The 18,122-nt window shown below is 43.6% G+C and overlaps 1 protein-coding gene across 1 annotated transcript; it reads right to left on the minus strand.

Moving 5' to 3' along the window:
• Nucleotides 1-1,450: 1,450 nt before the first annotated feature.
• Nucleotides 1,451-3,546, minus strand: SERTM2 (serine rich and transmembrane domain containing 2). The gene has a single exon (XM_072626107.1). The coding sequence runs from the start codon at nucleotides 2,720-2,722 to the stop codon at nucleotides 2,450-2,452; it is 273 nt and encodes a 90-aa protein (XP_072482208.1). The 5' UTR covers nucleotides 2,723-3,546; the 3' UTR covers nucleotides 1,451-2,449.
• Nucleotides 3,547-18,122: the final 14,576 nt, after the last annotated feature.

An 18,122-nucleotide genomic window follows, 5' to 3' on the forward strand; every position in this document is an offset into this window, starting at 1 on the left:
GTGTCTGCAAAAATACCTGTTACAAAGAATCCAAGGGATCTGAGCTCAAGCCACTAAGGTATAAGGCATTTAAAAATGAAGAAAAAAGGGTGCTGGCTGGAGAAGACTACATGGTAATAGCAACTTTGGGTGACGACCAACTTTGATAGACTTGGCTCTTCTCAGCAACGCAAGGATCTAAGACAATTCCAAGACTCATGATGGAAGATGCAGCCAGAGAAAGAGCTATGGAGTCTGAATGCGGAACGAGGCAGACTACTTCCTTTTTTTGTTTTTTCTTTCTCATGGTTTTTCTCTTTTGTTCTGATTCTTCTTTCACAACATGACTAATGTGGAAGTATGTTTAATATAATTGTACATGTATGGCCTATATCAGATTGCATGCCATTTTGGGGAGGGGGGAGAGAAGGGAAGGAGAAAAAAAATTGGAGCTCAAAATCTTATAAAAGTGAATGTTGAAAACCTTCTTTATATGTAACTGGAAAAAATAAAATACAATTAAGTGGAAAAAAACAAAGAAAAAGATGCTGGTGGCTTTTCAGAAAATGTGGGGCCAGAGGGGAGTCATGCACACTAACAAAGGGCCAGCCCACCTGTTCCAGCCACCCTGGATGATGGAGAATGCTATTGGTCTGGAACAGGTGCATGGTCAGGACTGCTGCTAATTTCAGTTCTGCGTGTGGGGATTTAATATGTTGGGGCCCCTTAGAGAGGTAAGCATTGGCAAATGACTGCGTATAAAAATGGAAAACCCTTGGGAGTTTCACCATCAAGCCAGATATAGAATACAGCAAAGGGGCTACCTGAAAGTAGTCACAACCCACAGAGGGCCACAGGCTTAAGCTGGGCTGCACTATCAGTCATTCAGCTCCGCTTTCATCCTGGAGGAGCACCCTGGGAAACCAAAGTGCCACCTTTCAGGTTTTGGGCCAAGAAGTCACCATGTCTAGCAAACACTATCTCAGACCTTGGGATTCTTGTGTGACAAGGTCATGATCCAATTTACAGTTTAGACTTCCTGCAAAATGGTGTTTATCTCCTTTGTTTCCTTGAAGAAAATTCCTAGCTCTACCCAATCCTGTCTCCTTTGCTGGTAGGTCATACCAAGGTTGCTCATGAAAACTGAGTCCTTCACACTCATAGGTAAGAAATGACCTTTGGGGCAGGAAGAGGGGACTTCTAGGAAAGAAACAAATAGCCGATTTGAGGGCATCAGTCTCAATAAGGGCCCTTTTAATGAGGCATCTTAGACAAACATTCATACACAGAGCAAAAATATAACATCTGCTCCCCTTTCCTAATGGTACAACATGCTAGGGATCACAGATGCAGATTTGATATATGTTTTTGCTCTGCTCAGCTTTGTATACCACACACACACACACACACACACACACGCACGCACGCGCGCACACACACACGCACGCACACACCACAAAGAACAATCTACTACCCAGTAAACATTTATTTGCCCATTTTACAGAATGGGAAATTCAAGGCCCAGAAGATTTCACTGTTTTGCCCAAAGCCCCAGTGGTTCAGGGGCAGAATCTCAGGGTTATTGACTTCCCTCTTTAACCTGCTTAGCTCACACCTCCTTTCCTGAGAAACCCTTTAAAGAAAAGTCCTGTCTTTTCTGTCTAGCAGCTCCATCCTGGACCAGGATGGGGAGGGAGAGAAAGGAAGAGAAGCCCTTGGCATGATATAAGCTTCATTGTTCTGGTGCTAGCATTTTAGCTTGATTTTTCCTTGTGTGGTTAGGAACTCTTCTTTCTGATGGTTTGTGATGAAACATCTTTCCTTATCTGGGCTTTTCAAGGTCCGGCAGTAATAGTACAACAGATACAAAAGGCACATATTTCTATGCCTCTCAGTTAATTCCCCAGAAATGCCCCACTGTCAGCTTGCTTCCTTAAGTAGAGAAAAGTTCCTGATTATCTGCTTCCCCCCGGAGACAGACAGATGGCCCAACGTGATTCAACCACTCTTCCCTTTGGAGAGAGCTGGGGCCTCCTTTGAGAACATCTACACAAGTGTTGCTTTAGTATTTAGGTATCAAAAGTGAATGCTTATAACCTTATAATAAGGACATGACGATCCTCAGATAGTCAGCCATTTTGTGGGCAAGCTACTTTGTCTTCTTCCCAAGGATCCGATGTCTGGCCCAACAATAGAATGGGGTTTTCTGTAGCCAGGGGTTTCTGCAAGGCCCAGGGGCTCTTGTGTCGCTATGGAAACCTGGCCTCTCCACCAGCTGCCTCTTTCAGGCTTCTTGGCAAAGAATGAGTCTCAGAAAATGAGAGACCTCTCCAGTGTCTCTCAGTCAGAGTCAGGTCACATGAATAAGGCCAGAAGGGACCCTAAGATCCTGATCACCACCGCAAGAAGGTCTGTGAAGCATCCCTGCCAGGACACTCTCTCCAGGTCACCAGTAACACTTGGCCTGACTTTAAGGGGTGGGGATTCGGCTGTGCATCTCCACATCAGTGAATTGGGGGCTGCCACTGGTGTTATCAGTGGTGATGGGGGAGATGACGTGTTTAAGACGCAGAAGCATAGTAAAGAGGAGAATGAGCAATAGAGCCAGCAAGCTCAGGAACAAGCCCACGTACATGTAGAGGCTGGAGTACTTATCGGCTGTGGTGTCCGCCTTGGTTGCCATTGTAGGAAAGTGGGCCCTGCCGGTGAGGTTTCCATGGTGACGAAAATAGACCTCAGTCATCACTCAAGACTAATGTTAATGCTCGATTCTCAGTATTCTGCAGCCTCCTTGACTAGTCTCCACATTCATGGGGCAGTTTAACAGACTCTGCACCATACTGGGGTCCCCTTTAGAGCACTAGCCTTCAGAGGGCCTTACGTGACTAGGGCTGAGCTCTAACAGGGCAGCAATCTCAACCAGGGAAGCTGGGGTTTTAGCCCTAACACAAGAAGCTTTGATCCCTGTTTTTCATCTGCCTTCATTCTTTTATCACTCAAAATAAACAGAGTGGGAGTCCTTTCTAATGCTGATGGGGGGATAGGCCTAATACCCCCCTTTAAGGCTAACCACCTTATAGGATAGCAGATTTGCCTCCGTCTGATAGTAGATATGGGGAAGTGATTTGATCCAAGGTGTAGCTCAATCTAGATGATTCTGTCCCTGCTTTGGATGTGACCTGGAGGTTCCTTCTGACTCTCAGCTTCAAGGATTCTCCTAGGAGAGGGTCTGGATTACAATAAGAACTTCCAGGAAAATGAAACTCTCTGCAGATTTTGGGGGGAGTGTCCAGCTTAGCACATCTGGCCTCCAATTTGGCCCTCTTGCTCCACCTTCCCCTAAAAAGGAATTTGTCAGGTCTTTGTCACAGTGCCACAATGGGGAGTCTGTGCGACACACTTTTCACACACTCTCTTCTCCCCTCTGTCCTTAAGTTGAAGGGAAAATGTCGGAGCCGAAGACTGCACAGTGGTGAACGGACAGGGAGAAACTGGTTTCACTAACTCTGTGCTCAGGAGACATGGACGTTTAGATGCATCTAAAGCTTTGCCTTCCTGCAAACAAACACACAATTAAAGAAGCAAATTTTTAAACAAGGACTGAGACATTTCCCTAGGAATAAAGAGATCTCTGGGGAAGATAGTTTGCTGTGGCTGAGACAATTTTAGACATATTTGAAGGTTTTATGATTTTGAACATTTGCTTTCTCTTAGATGTGTGCATGAAAGTTATGGAACAACTCAAATCACCAAACAGCAACCCATAACTCAATAAGTCATTAGTCCTCCTGATTTAATTAGCCATTAGTCATGCTGTGCAGAAGACCCGATGATAGGATGGATAAGAGCAGCTGAGGATCAAAAACGAAGCCGCTTCAGAGCCTGGGAAAGGGAGAGGAGATCCTATCTGATGTTCATGGCTGAGTGGCCCCTTGATCAAGACACATGGGACTTAAGGAAGATGTATCTTGGCCTTAGGGACTCTCAGGTAGGCACAGGGAAGGACACGCTTATGGGTGTGAAAGGCCTGCAAACCCAAGAAGTATCTTTAATATATAGTGGATTACTGAGAAGGTCTCTCGGCCTTAGATAACATTGAAAATGGGCTCATTCCCAATGGGGCTCGAAATGCTATAAGTTATCAGTTTCCTCTTCTAGGAGAAAAATGTCCAAATCACACATCTCGAGGCAGATTTCCCCTCTAGCAGAGGATTCCATGTCCTCAGCCTTCATGTGGCCTTGACCTCTTGTGTACTCCATATCTCCTGGGTTCCACTGATGGGACAGGGGCTGACTGAAGGTGGCAGCCATACCCAATACCATGCCTGGGTCTAAGGCAAAGAGAAGCAGTACACGTGTTCCACAAATTTCTCCAATAAAGTATAGCCTGCATCATGTACTCCCTTTTCTCCCATTATGACATGGCATACTGCCCACACTATTCACATTGTCTTCCAGTTCATGTGCTTAGGGAAGAATGGGGCAGGAGAGGGGTAGGAACTGGATCCCCAAATTCATGGATGTAGGGAACTCAGAAACTTAGAGCTTCCTAGAACACTTGAATGACTTTGCTGTGGCAAGCTGCCCTCTGTAGAGGGAAATCACTGATAAATAAATTAATATCAGCCTCCATGCTAATGTTGCTAAGAGCAGAAGGAAAGTCAGGCTCTCATGCCTTTGCCCAGACTGTGCCCCCTGCCTGCAATGCCCTCCCCCTTACAAACCCTCACCTACTTCAAGGCCCAGCTAAGACACCACTTCATCATGGCAGCCTTTCCACAGTTAGCATTCTTCATATCCTCAGATAATCTTGTGTTTGCTTCTCTGGGTGCATATTGCTTTCCCCCAGGAGAATATCTGCTTTTTGAAGGCAGGAATTGTTTTCCATTGTCTCTCTGTCCTTCCTAGCACCTAGCAAATAACATAGTAGGGCCTTAACAGATGCTTGTCAACTGAATTGATCATGAAATTCAATACTGGAATTTGGCTGCAGGGTGAAGCCAAAATCTGGGCTTTGTGCCTTTAAACAAGCCAGGAGGAGTCTGGAGAAGAGATCTCAATGCCCAGGGTGGCAGGAACAAGGGACTTGTCTAGAACCAAGCAAACCAATGGGGTCATTTTCTGTGGGAAAAACAGGCAAAGCTAGCTCCAGGGTCTCTTCATTAGCCAAGGCTTCGTGGCTTTGGTGTGTCTACACACACACACACACACACACACACACACACACGCACACACAACTCTAATGCCCATCACAAAAATCCCAGTAGGACCTTTCTTATTAATTCCAGGAAGCGAAGCTTGGCCTTGGTACATCATCGATTGTCATCTCCCAAAAGAGATGCTAATCACAGTGACTCAGCCAGTCCATCTGTCAAGCAGAGAGCTGGGCAGGATGATTAGGGGAGGGGCGAAGGAGTCAAGCTGAGCATCTCTGGGTGAGATTGACGCACACTCCTGACCCTCCCTCCCCACCATTCCGTGAAGACCTGCTGCTGAGCTGGGGGCACTCAGGCTCCAAGTTCCCCGTCCCCCCAACCCCAGACCCAGGATCCTGTGACCCAGACTGCCTGCTTCCTGCCTGGCCTCGGGCCTCTTTCATCGCTTTCAAGAGCTCACTCAGTATAACCTGACTCAAATGCGCTATGGAAAAATTGGAAGGGGTTTCTTTTCCCACCCCCCCCCCCCAGATGATCTTCATTAGCTTCTACTTTCCAGGCCAATTTTGACTTCAGGTTAATTAACAAACCTAAGGGGCATTCTCTCATCTCAAATTCCCCCCCACACACACACACACACGCACACATGCACACCGACACTTCCTTCTCCCAATAAAGAGGGCAAATCTAACTCTGTCCTTCTTCTACTCTATAAACTCCAGTGATTCTCTATTGCCTCTAGAATAAAATGTAAAGTCCTCTTTTGGTCTTATAAAGCACCACACAATTTGAACCCAGCCTTGTCACATGCATGACTCTCCTCGCAGCCTCCAATCTAATCCCCACATACGAATTCTCTAGGTTGTCTCATTGGCCTGCTACCCTCCATTCCCTGAAAATCCTCCTCTTCAGCTTCACATATAGAAGCCCTCGCTTCCTTTGTCATGGTTTGTCTTTGTTTTCAAAGAGGACCATGACATCAGGAAGGTGGTGCTATGACATGCAAGTGAATTGGATGTAAGTGAGGGAAGGCTATGCAAGGTCTCCAGCCTCACTTTCTCCTCCAGAACCATCTGGGGCCAGTGGCCAGATATAGATTAGAATGACTGGAGATGGCCTGGGATGCAGAGGGAGACTTGTCCTTTTCAAGCTAAGGTCTTTCCCAGGTCTCAGTTTGTCTGAGATAACTTAAGGTTAGGTAAGAAATGAGGCAAAAAATGGCCTCTTTTAAGACTCAGTTCAAACATCACCTTCCTTCCAGTCAAGGGACTCTTCCCTTTTTTAACATCCTGAATCCCTTTGGCAGCTGAGGGAAAGAATCAGGCTTTTAAATAAATAATTTAAATAAATAAAATCAAATACACAATAGCACAAAGGAAACCAATCATTGAAATAAAGATGGAGGGCTTTTCCCAGATAAATTCATGGAATCCCTAAAATTGATCCACAGAGTACTCCCAAGGTTCAGAACCTCTGTCATATAGGAAGCCTTTCTTCCTCCCTCCATAACTGCTTTGTATTTCTTCTGTATCTACATATGGATTATATGTGTCACATGTTACATGTATTTTATAATACATACCTATGTACTTACATACACATGTATCTACATGCTATCTCTCCAATAGAGCAAATGTTTCTTAAGGGTAGAAACCTTTCCATTTTTGTCTTTGTATTTCCCGCTCCTGGCACAATGCTTAGAATATAGTAGGTGCTTAAAAAATGCTTGGTGATTGATTGAAGGAAAAAAGTCTTCATTAAGAGCCTACAATGTGCCAGGCACTGTGCTAAGTGATTTACAAATGTTTTCTCATTCAGTTCTCACAACAACCTTTGGAGATGCATGCTATTATTATCCCCATTATACATCTGAAGAAACTGAGGCAGAAGACAATTAAGTGACTTACCCAGAATCACCCAGCTAGTAAGTGTCTGAGACTGGATTTGAACTCATGTTTATCTCCAGACCCACGCTCTGCTTACTGTGACACCACCTAGCTGCCTCTGTTTCATTGACTGACTGGTGGCCCCACTGGGAGCACCAGGGCTCTCTCATCTTTCTAGACTTCAGAGGGCTCGGGATGGGGAGTGGTGATTTGGGAGGATCCCATTTGAAACAGCTGCCCTGAGGTCATAGTGTATTAGGACCCAGAATCAGATCCTGGTGTAGACCCCATCTGGAGCAGAGCTCTTTGAAGAATTCTGCCCCTCACAGGTGATTTAAGGATTCTTGGCTTCTCCCATCTGCCCTGGACTATATTTCACACTGCCCCTCTCCCCACTCCCATGCACATATTAACCTCTTCTCTCTGACTGACGTAGTGCCCCATGAACACCTTTCTGCCTTCTCAGACCCAAGTTGAAGGTGCAAGACAAGAGGGAAAACCTTGATGGAAAAAACACATTACTCACCCCAAAGGATACTGCCCTTCAATTGTTTCTGACACTTTGTGACCCCTTTCGAGGTTTTCTTGGCAAAGAGAGTGGACTGCTTTGTCATTTCCTTCTCCAGCTCATTTTACGGATGAAGCAACTGAGGCCCTAAGTGTCTGAGGCCACATTTGAACTCTGCTCTTCCTGACTCCAGGCCAAGCACTGTATCCTCTGCAGCACGTAGCTGCTCTACCCCACAGGATAAGGGAGGTATAAAGTGAGCAGCCGTACCAAAGGTCTAGATTTCTAAGGCTAGAGTTACCTTTAGTAGGGGCTCAGATCCTAAATCCTTTCAATAAATTCACTGCCTCCCCTTCCCCAGGGATCTGCTGCTCATAAAATAGGAATCACTGGCCACAACAATAAAGTATAAACTCTTTATCATGGTATTCGAGGCTTTCTTTTCATTTTTTTTAATTAATAAAAATCTGCCTTTTCTCTTTCCCACCTCCCTCCTCCCTGCATTGAGCAAGAGGAAAAAAAAACCTTGTTACAAACATGCATAGTCAACAAAAACAAATGTCCCCATCTTTATATCTAAATTCAAAGCTTTCCGTGATGTAGCTATACCGTCCCGCCCCAGCTCCAGAGGTTCTTCTACTCTCTTTCACATTCCTTACGCTATAATCAGACTGTTCTTTCAATATCATTGCCTTTGTGTTTCCCACACCTGTGCCTTTGCTTACATTGTGCCCTCTGCCTAAAGTGCCCTCCCCCTGCCCATTGCTGTTAAAATCCTCCCCAATCTTCGAGGGTCAGTTTACACAGCATCTTCATTCAGTCTCTCATGATCTCAGTCGGATGTGTTTCCCCTCCTTTGAACCTCCCATTAACACACTGTATGTCTCTTAAGTCATCTCTCATAGTTTGCGTGTATTGTCCTATCCCATTAGACTGAGGGCAAGGTTCCCATCTTATGCTTCTTCGCATTTCCCTTCTCACTCAGCCCAGGAGTTTGTACGTGGCAGATATTTCGTGGGTATTTGTTGAATCAGATCTCTTACTCTGAATACAATGCGCACTCTTTCCTTAGCTCTGGGTTGCTATGACTTGGGAAAGCTCACCTATGAGTCCCCCTCACCCCATCCCCTCTTCCTTCCCCTAGAATCAAAAGCTTGAAATGGAAAGAATTGGGACTCAAGGACAAAGCCTTTTTTTTGGAGACATTGCCCTTGGATTTTCCTGGAAGAAAGACATGGAGAGCCCAAAGCCCCATCAGTAGGGGAGTCTCGGGGATTTGAAAATGGAATTCCATTTGGAATTTCATGAAGCTTCCTTCCCCTTCCTCTGAGTGAGCCAAGGCCGAGTCCTGGTTTCTGTAACAGCTTGGCCACAACAATTATTCATTCTACTCCCTTAAGCCAGGCCCCTGCCAGGCACTGGTTTCACTCAATTATAGAAGAGATTGGCCTTCATGCCAACTCTCTAGTTCAAAAACAGCATCACCTCCAAATGTCTTGTTTCAGACATTAAACTCATTGTTCACGTTGTACATAAACACATCCATTTGACTGCCTGCCTGCCTCCCTGGTCAGCCGCATCCTGTGCCGGAAAATAAACACTCTAGAATAAGAACCTCTGAACCTTCTCTTGGCTAACTAGGTAATCAAAGGACTGGTCCTCTCATGCATTTGGCATCTGTACCCTTAGGAAAGAAGAAAGACTCTGCTGCACGAACCACTCAAGAGAGGCCACCTAGTCCAAACCCCTCATTTTACCGAAGAGGAAACTGAGGCCCTGGGAAGTTAAGTGACCTGTGCAAGGTCACACAGGTACTGTGAGAGGGGGTGGGATTTGACTCTAAAGCAAGTGCCCTCCTTCTTTACTCCAAGGGATCTTTGTTTTGTGGAAAGACCCAGACCTGATACTTTTCACATCTTCCACCAATAAGCATTTATTTAGTACCTACTGTGTACCTGGCATTGTATCAAGCTTTGGGAAAGCTAGTGAATGAAATGAAATCAATCCCAACATTGCTTTTCATGATGAGAAATGGTTAGAAGACTCCCTAAATGAATGTGAATGGAACAGGGGATGAGAGGTGGAAATTCCAGCTAGTTTTGAGTAATCGGTTAAAATATTAGAAGGATCAAGCAAACTTTAGTACCAGGTGACGTTTGAGTGCTTCTGGTGCCTTAAGGCCCAACGTTATCCAGAGGGAGCTTGTTAACAGTCACTGCAGGAGGTAAAACAAAGTACCAGAAACACATATGTGCACACATGTATGTGTCCACATGCATGTACACATACATGCACGTACATATGTGCAACCTAGGCGTACTTTTGATTTCTAGATCTTTCCTAGCTGACATAGTAGATTTAGAATTAGGGTTTGGGAGAAAAGCAGGGGCAGTTTTTCTGTATTCTAGCTTTATGATTCACTAACTTCTTGACTAAACTGGGATATTGGCCTGGTGACTGGCCTCTGGATGTGCTGCTCTCCCATTCCAGCTCCCCCTCACCCAGTCTACTCTGGCCCCTGTTTTGGGAAATGGAACAGGAGCCTAGCACTTTTTCAAGCTAGCAATGGAGTTTGGCGGGCTGATGGGATGAGCTTTGGTGAGTGGATGGAGCAGGGTGACAGGGCAGCTTTTCCTTTCACTAACCTGCTCAAAGTTCTGCAAATAAGTAAAGGGGTGTAGGGGTGGGGGTGACGCTTTGCTGCTGGGCACCTGCAGGTACTGAAACTGCCCAGATAACTACAGAGCAGAATTCAGGAGAAATGGGAACCCAGCAGGTACTTCAGGCTTCTGGGAGCCACCAGCACCCTTTGCATTTGGAAGCTGAGTGCCAAGCTGAGTGAGGAAGGGGCCACAGTGGGATAGATTTCAGCATCAGTGGGGGGAAAACACCAGGCTATTTCTGCAGCCTGCCTTACTCCAATTGTTCCTTAATTAGCATACTTGCTCAAACAGGGGCTGTCTGCCTTCTCCTTCGGGGGCGCCTGGAGCCCCTTTGCTACACCTGCCAGAAAGAGAAGGAATAGAGGCTCCTCCCCTGCGGCAGCTGCTGCCCATGGGGTCGGGAGGGGGGTCGCCAGAGGCTGATGGGATCACATTTCACTGTGCCTTACCTTGCTCGCAATGGGATGAGTGGGACTCCCTCCCGGAGCTGGCATGGGCCTCCAGCCTGTCCAAGGACATCTCCTAGGACCTGGACAAATGAGGATGAAAGATTTGTTCCATTGGGGAAGTCTTTGCTAATGCGGTCTACTCTATATCCTCTCCCTTCCCACTGCTCCCTTACAGGGCCATCTTCTACCAGCCTCCTCCTGTGGCCCTTTGCCCTTGGGGGCTCTGCGGAGCCATGCCAGGCACTGATCTCTGGACAGTCCAGAGCCAGGAGCAGGCTGATGGACTTGATAGCTGCTCGCTGCTGCCTAGAACATTGAATACAAGCAAGGAGTTGGAATGAGTAAAATCTCTGGTCTCTCAGGAGGCAGCTCTTAACTGAGCTAATAAGTACAGGAGAGGGAGCACCCGGCTCTGTTGTGCCTTCTTAGCCTTGGCAGTGGGGAGGGAGGAGGAGAGAAGCAAAGTTTCTTCGAACCTCTTCTTTTAACCCCTTAGAGACTCACTCTAGATTAGGAGCAGATGCAGGTATATGGCCAATGCTGCCTCGCCCTACAGGGAGTTGAGGATTGGTCAACTCTCTTGCACATTTGCTCGATCTTCAACCAAGAAGAAAATGGCTCAGAGGAAAAGACACATCAGTGCTGTCCTCTTTGCAAGCAGACCTGGGGCAGGGTTATGGAGAGAGCTAGAGCTAGTGGCTCACTTAAGAGCACTGATTTCTTAGAGGCCAAGGCAATGATTCAAGCCTGGATGTGATCAATTGGTTAACCAAGTGCCTGCTGTGCGCCAGGTAACCACAAAGTAGGCCCTGCCACCAAGGGGCTAACATACTATGGAGCCATCCCAGATAAGAAAGCATATTTCTTAAAGAAAATGAAAAAGGGGAAAGATTTTTAAAATCAACGAAGTGAATCAATTTATTGAAAAATCTGAAACCATCTGCCATGCTCCGCAGCCATGGACCTCCCTCCTACCTCTCTGTCCTTCTGGACCTTTCTCGGGCTTTGCAATTGGCCAGCATTCCCTGTGTGTTGTTTGCCTTACTGGAGTCAGGCTGCGTCATATTTTCTTGTCTCCTTTCACTTAATTCCGCACAAGAGTGTGTAACTCCATGCTTCTCTTTAATGAACACACGCCTTGTTGCTCATAGCCAGCAGGTGATGACCTATTGCATTCACAGTCCACAATTTATTGAGCCATCCTCAACTGGTGGGCATCTACTCTATTTCTAGTTCTTTGCTACCACAGAAAGGGCTGCTCCACAGCTTTTGGTGGGCATGAGGCCTTTCTTATTCTCAGCGGCCCCCTTGGAGCATATGGCTAGTAGCAGAATCTTTGGGTCAAAGGAGATGGAGTCTTAACCAAACTAGAGATAGAGGCAATTATAAAAGATAAAATAGATACTTTTGATTACATGAAATTGAAAAGTTTCTAGAGAAACAAAATTAATTCTTCTAAGTTAAGACAGAAAATGGTCAAATGGGAAAGAACTTTCCATCAAATTTTTCAGATAAGAATTTGGGATCCAAAATACAAAGATAACCAACCAACATACATACATATGCATGATACATATGCACATATACATGCATGAATATGTAGTGGGGGCTTTAGAGCATGCCTAACTTGGGGGCACCCTGCTTCAGAGAGAAGACATACTTTTCTCCATCACATCTTTCTATCATTACAGCCAGAAGAGACTGCATCTTTATGACTGCCACATTGGGATGGTCTTGCTCTCTTTTCTGCTAGCTCTTTCTTGAGTCCAGCGAGAGTTGAAGGTGAAATGAGCCTGCTTGGGAAGAAGGGTTTACTTGCCCTGCCCCCAGCTTTTTAGGCCCCAGAAGCAGGCCTGGTGTTTGTTTCTGTTCTGTTTGTCCATCTCAGTTCTAGGTAACAGCAGCGATTCTCATGGGACTGGGAGGTTAAGCCATGGCAACCTTGAAGGCAAGATTCCAGGAGGGATGCTGAAGCCAGCCCGGGTACCTGGGACTCAAAGCCAAGGAGGCTCTCTATAAGAACTCAGCTAAGCTGGGAACCTTGTCCCTTTTCCAGAGTAGGAGGTGGTGCACAGGGGAATTATGACCCAGGGGGCGGAATATGTTATATATTTGTTATTATAACTTTGAAGCAAATTGTCCTTTTTAAAAGCTAATTTGACTGTAAGTAATTAAATGAATCAGGGTACAAGAGAATACCTCCTAAAACTGCAAGTATGCCACCAGTGGGGGACGGAAATACCCCAAACCCTTAGAAACTCCTCACTTGGCAATAGGAGCCAGTGTAGGCAGTGTTACATATATTTGTTATCCCAAGATATATAGACAGCGCGCACACACACACACACACACACACACACCATTCCCCAATAGACAAATGCTCAAAGGATATGAACAAAGAATTCTGAACTGTTGTAAACCCTAAAAGAGAATGTAGTAATAAGAAAACTGCACATCAAGACAACTGAGTTTCATCTCTCACCAGTAAATTGGTCAATGCTAAAAAGTAGAAATAGTCTATTTTGGAGGGGCTGTGGAACGATGGGCACACTAGTGCATCATGGGCGGAGCTCTGACTCAGGACCATCATTGCGGAAGGTCATTTAAAATTATAAAATATAAAGTGGCTCAAATGTCCAGACCCTTTTACCCATAGATTCCACTACTAGGCATACACCCCAGGAGGCCATTGACAAAAAGGAAGGCTCTGTATCCACTGAAATCTTTATAGCAGCACTTTTTGTGGTAACAAAGAATTGGAAACAGAGACTATGCCCATTGATTGGGAAACAGCCAAACAAAGTGGTCCATGAATGACATAGGATAATACTATGCAGAAAGGGGGACTGTGATGAACCCAGAGAACTACAAATGGGTCTCCATGAAATGATGCAGAGAGAAGTGAGCAGTCAAGAAAACAATTTACACGATGATTTCAACAATGAAAAACAATCTCAGAGCAATCTAACCAGCACTTAGCACAGGGGTACAGAGTACCGAATAATACTAGGGTACACAGTAGGCACTTAATGTTTATTGACTGACACAAAGTGAATGTTGCAAAACTACAAAAACCAAGCTTGAATCAAAGAAAAGAAGACATCTCCCCATCCTATTCCTTTGCAGAGTTGGGAGGTCCATGGGTATGGAACACTGCCTATAGTTTCAGATTTTTTAAATGTATTGAAGGTAGTTGGTGCAATAGACAGAACACAGAGTCTGGTGTCAGGAAGACCTAAGTTCAAATTTGATTTCAGACACTTCCTAGCTGTGTGACCCTGAGCAAGTCACTTTACCCTGCTTGCCTCAGTTTCCTCATCTATAAAATAAGATGGAGAAGGAAATGGCAAACCACTCCGGTATCTTTGTTAAGAAAACCCCAAAAGGGGTCACAAAGGGTTGGACATGACTGAAAAACAACTGAACAACAACAGGTGGTAGGTAGGTGGCACAGTGGATAGTGTGCCGGACTTGAAGTCAAGAGGACCACAGTTTGGATCCCATTTCAGACACTTCCCAGCTGTGTGACCTTGGGCAAATCACTTAAACTTTGCCTCAGTTTCCTTCACCGTAAAATGGGAATAATAATAATAGCTCCTAGGGTTGTTGTGAGGATCACATAACATATTATTTGTAAAGCACAGTGCCCAACACATAGTAGGCACTTAATAAATATTGATCTCCTTCCATATTGTTTTTTTCTATCTTTTTTTCTTTTAAAAATTATTCCTTATTATTTGGAATAGTTATTGTGGGGGGGGGTGTAGGAGAAATTCTGAGGATAGAAAACAAAAGCTATTAATGTTATTTTTTAAATGAGTTGCCTGGGGACACTGAGAGATCTAAATGACTTGCTTATGGCTAATTTCAAATGTGGCTTCAGATACCAGCTGTGTGACCCTGGGCAAGTCATTTCATCTCTCTGCCTCAGTTTCCTCAACTATAAAATGAGGATAATAATAGCATCTGCCTCCCAGGATTGTTGTGAGAATCAAATGAGAGAATATTTGTAAAAAGCTCTTAGCACCATGCCCAACATTTTGTGTATATGTCCCATTTAGTGCCTTCCAGAATGGAGAGACCAATTCACAGGTCCACCAAAAGTCATTAATGTGCCATTTTCCTGAAACCCCTTCAATATTTGTCATTTTCCTTCTTGGTTAGCTTTTCCAATCTGATGGGTACAAGGTGGAACTAAAGAGTTACTTTAATTTTTGAATGTTTCTAACTAGTAGTGATTTTGATCATTTTTTTCATGGAGCTGTTGCTAGTTCTGAAAAGTGCCTGATCATAGCCTTGAGAATTTATCAATTGGGGAATGGTATTTTCCTTATAAATTTAAATCAGTTCCTTTCATAGCCTGAAAGTGAGGCTTTCATCAGAGAAATTTCCCACAAACATTTTCTCCAAATATCTGTTTCTCTTCTAAGTTTTGTCACATTGATTTTGGTTTGTGCAAAAATGTTTTCATTTTGAGTAATCAAAATCATTTATTTTATCTTCTGAATTCTGTCTATCCCCTTTTTGGTCAAGAATTCTTCCTCTGTACAGAAAACTGAAAGGAAATTTCTTTCTTGCCTTTCTAATCTATTTATTATATGATCTTTTATATGTGTTATATATCCATTTGGAAACTATTTTACTATGAAATATGGGATTTGTCTAAAGCTATATATTCTACCAGACTGATTTCCAGCTTTTCTAACCATTGTAAGAAAATTGGGTTTTGTTCCTCCACATAAATTTCTTTATTGCTTTTCTAGCTCCCTAAAATAATCCTTTGGTAGCTTGTTTTAGCTCAATAAGTAAATGAGTCTCTATAGTACTGTCATTTTTGTTATATTGGCATGCCCTACCTGTGAACAATTAACATTTTTTCCAATTATATGTCTGTCTGTATTTCTATAAAGTACATTTCATAGTTGTATTCATATATTGTTTCAATTAACTTTTAGTTGACTCTTTGAGGTTTTCTATATAGACTATCATATCATCTGTAAAAAGCAATTCTGTTTCCTCTTTGCCTATATTTATTCCCTCAATTTCTTTTCCTTATTTTATTGCTACAGGTAATATTTTTAGCACTATGTTACTATTTCACATAGTGATAACGTTCTTCCTTGCTTTACTCTTGATCCTTATTGGCAAGGTACCAGGTTAAGGAAAGGTTTATTTATTCCTATTGCAAAAACCCTCTGGTAAGGCTTTGTCGTTCCATTGTTTTAGTTGTGTCCGACTCTTTGTGAGCTTATTTGGAGTTTTTTTGGCAAAGATATTGGAGTGCTTTGTCATTTTCTTCTCCAGCTCATTTTACAGATAAGGAAACTGAGGCAAACAAGGTTAAGTGACTTGTCCAGTTTTGAACTCAGATTTTCCTGAAGCCAGGCATGGTTCCATAGCCACTGTCACCTCGCTGCCCCAAGGTAAGGCTTTGGCTGGTCACAAAGCCCTTGAGAAACAATACAATACCCAGGGTCTTTGTGGCCAGCCCAAAAGCTACAAATACTACCAGGGTTTAATTCTAATCTTGACCTTGAATGGATTTTTATTGTTATGTTTTAACGTTTTTATATCTTGAGTTAGGAGTTGAATTAAGCCTACTAGTGGTTAATTTTGAGAAGTATCAGGTGGTGAATGCCATGAAGGCTAAGCTGCTGTTGGGTTGTTGTGTGTGTTTTGTTTTTTGTTTGCTTCTGAGATGGGATGTGTTTGGAAGTTGATTTGGAATTGTTTGATTTTTCAATATTACCTGAGCTGACCCTACATACTACTCAAACACTTGTGAATATTAATGCCTGTGATTTAGTTCCACCAACGAGAATGACTGTTTTATGACTATTTTATTAGTAGTATTTTACTCACTCAAGATTGCTTGATGTCTGTTAATATCACCACTGAGCTAACTGGTCTATTATTCTTTGGCAATGGGTTAACTATTGATTTGGTTTTGATCTCTTTTAGAGCATTTAGAGATACAAATTTTCCCCTAATGATGCCCTAATGAATTTACCATCCCATTTGTCACGATGGCTTTTCAAAACCTTTCCATCCTCCTTCGCCCCTCCCATTGGACACTTCTCCTAGCTGAGGACCTTTTCTAATATTGGGGCCAGTCAGCAAGAGCTCCCTCTTCTCTCCCCTCCTCATCTTGTCTCACTGAGACATCTTCCCCAACTCTCTTCTCCTTCACCTCTCTCTCAGATGAAGAGAGGATGCTTCTCCTTGCCAAGGAGATCCTTCTACATGCAGATTGTCCTCTCTGTCATCCCTATTTGTCTCACACATTTTCTTTTTTTCCTTAATAGTACTTTTTTCCAATCACAGGTAAAGATGGTTTTCGACATTCATTTTTGTAAAATTTTGAGATCCAAATTTTTCTCCCTCCTTCCTCTCTCCCTTCCATAAAACAACAAGGAGTCTGATGTATGTTATACATGTGCAATCATGTTAAGCCTATTTCCACATTAGTCATGTTGTGAAAGAAAAATCAGAATAAAAGAGAAAAACCATAAGAAAGAAAAAACAAAAAACAATAACCAACCCTCCCCCAAAAGTATGCTTTGATCTGCATTCAGACTCCATGGTTCTTTCCCTGGATATCTCACTCATTTTCAATCTCTCCTTGTCTATTGGCTACTTGCCTGCTGCCTTCAAACCCCACCCCCACATCTCCTCCATCCTGAAAAAATCCTCATTGGACAAAGTCAACATGAGAGGGGCAAGATCAAGCAGTACAGCCCAGCTTCCCCTACACTTTCTCCAACAATGATCTGAAAATAATGCCAGACTGACTAGTGATGGAAATCCAATGAGGAACCAAAGTAGGTCAGGTTTCTAGCCTAATATTGCAAATTCAACCAAAAGACAAGTGACTAAGACAGGAACTATGGAATGGAAGTGAAAGGGGATCATGGACTCAATGCTCAAATCTCTGAACCAGCTTAGCTGATCACAGGCTAAGTGCTGGGCCCCAGTTATTGAGAACACTAGAATTCTCATGGTCACCCCTACTGATAACCTTTATATCATCTTCAACTCCTCACTCTCTCCCACTCCCTCCTTCCCATATCCAATTTGTTACCAAGTCCTGTCATTTTTAATTCCATTTGATTTTCAGTTCCAAAGTCCCTCTCACTCACTTCTTCCTCCTCCTCCATTATAAAGCAAGGAAAACAAAGCCTGCTAAAAATACGTATAGTCAAGCAAAACAAATTCCCACATTAGCCATGGACAAATAGATGGATAAATAGTTTCATTATGAGTTTTCTGGAATTGTGGTTGGTCGTGGTGTTGATCAGAATTTCTAAGTATTTCAAAGTTGATCATCTTTACAATATATGTATTATTATAGAAATTGATCCCAGGTTTCTCTGGCATCAGCCCTTTCCTCATTTCTTATAGCACAATAGTATTCCATCACTTATGTACACTATAAGTTGTCTGGCCATTCCCCAATGGATGGACCACCCCCAATTTCTAAT

Source organism: Notamacropus eugenii, chromosome X, assembly GCF_028372415.1.
Source record: "Notamacropus eugenii isolate mMacEug1 chromosome X, mMacEug1.pri_v2, whole genome shotgun sequence".
NCBI lineage: Eukaryota > Metazoa > Chordata > Mammalia > Diprotodontia > Macropodidae > Notamacropus > Notamacropus eugenii.

Excerpts from the sequence above, each read along its gene's own strand:
- SERTM2 (XM_072626107.1), bottom strand. The coding sequence starts at position 2,722 with ATGACTGAGGTCTATTTTCGTCACCATGGAAACCTCACCGGCAGGGCC.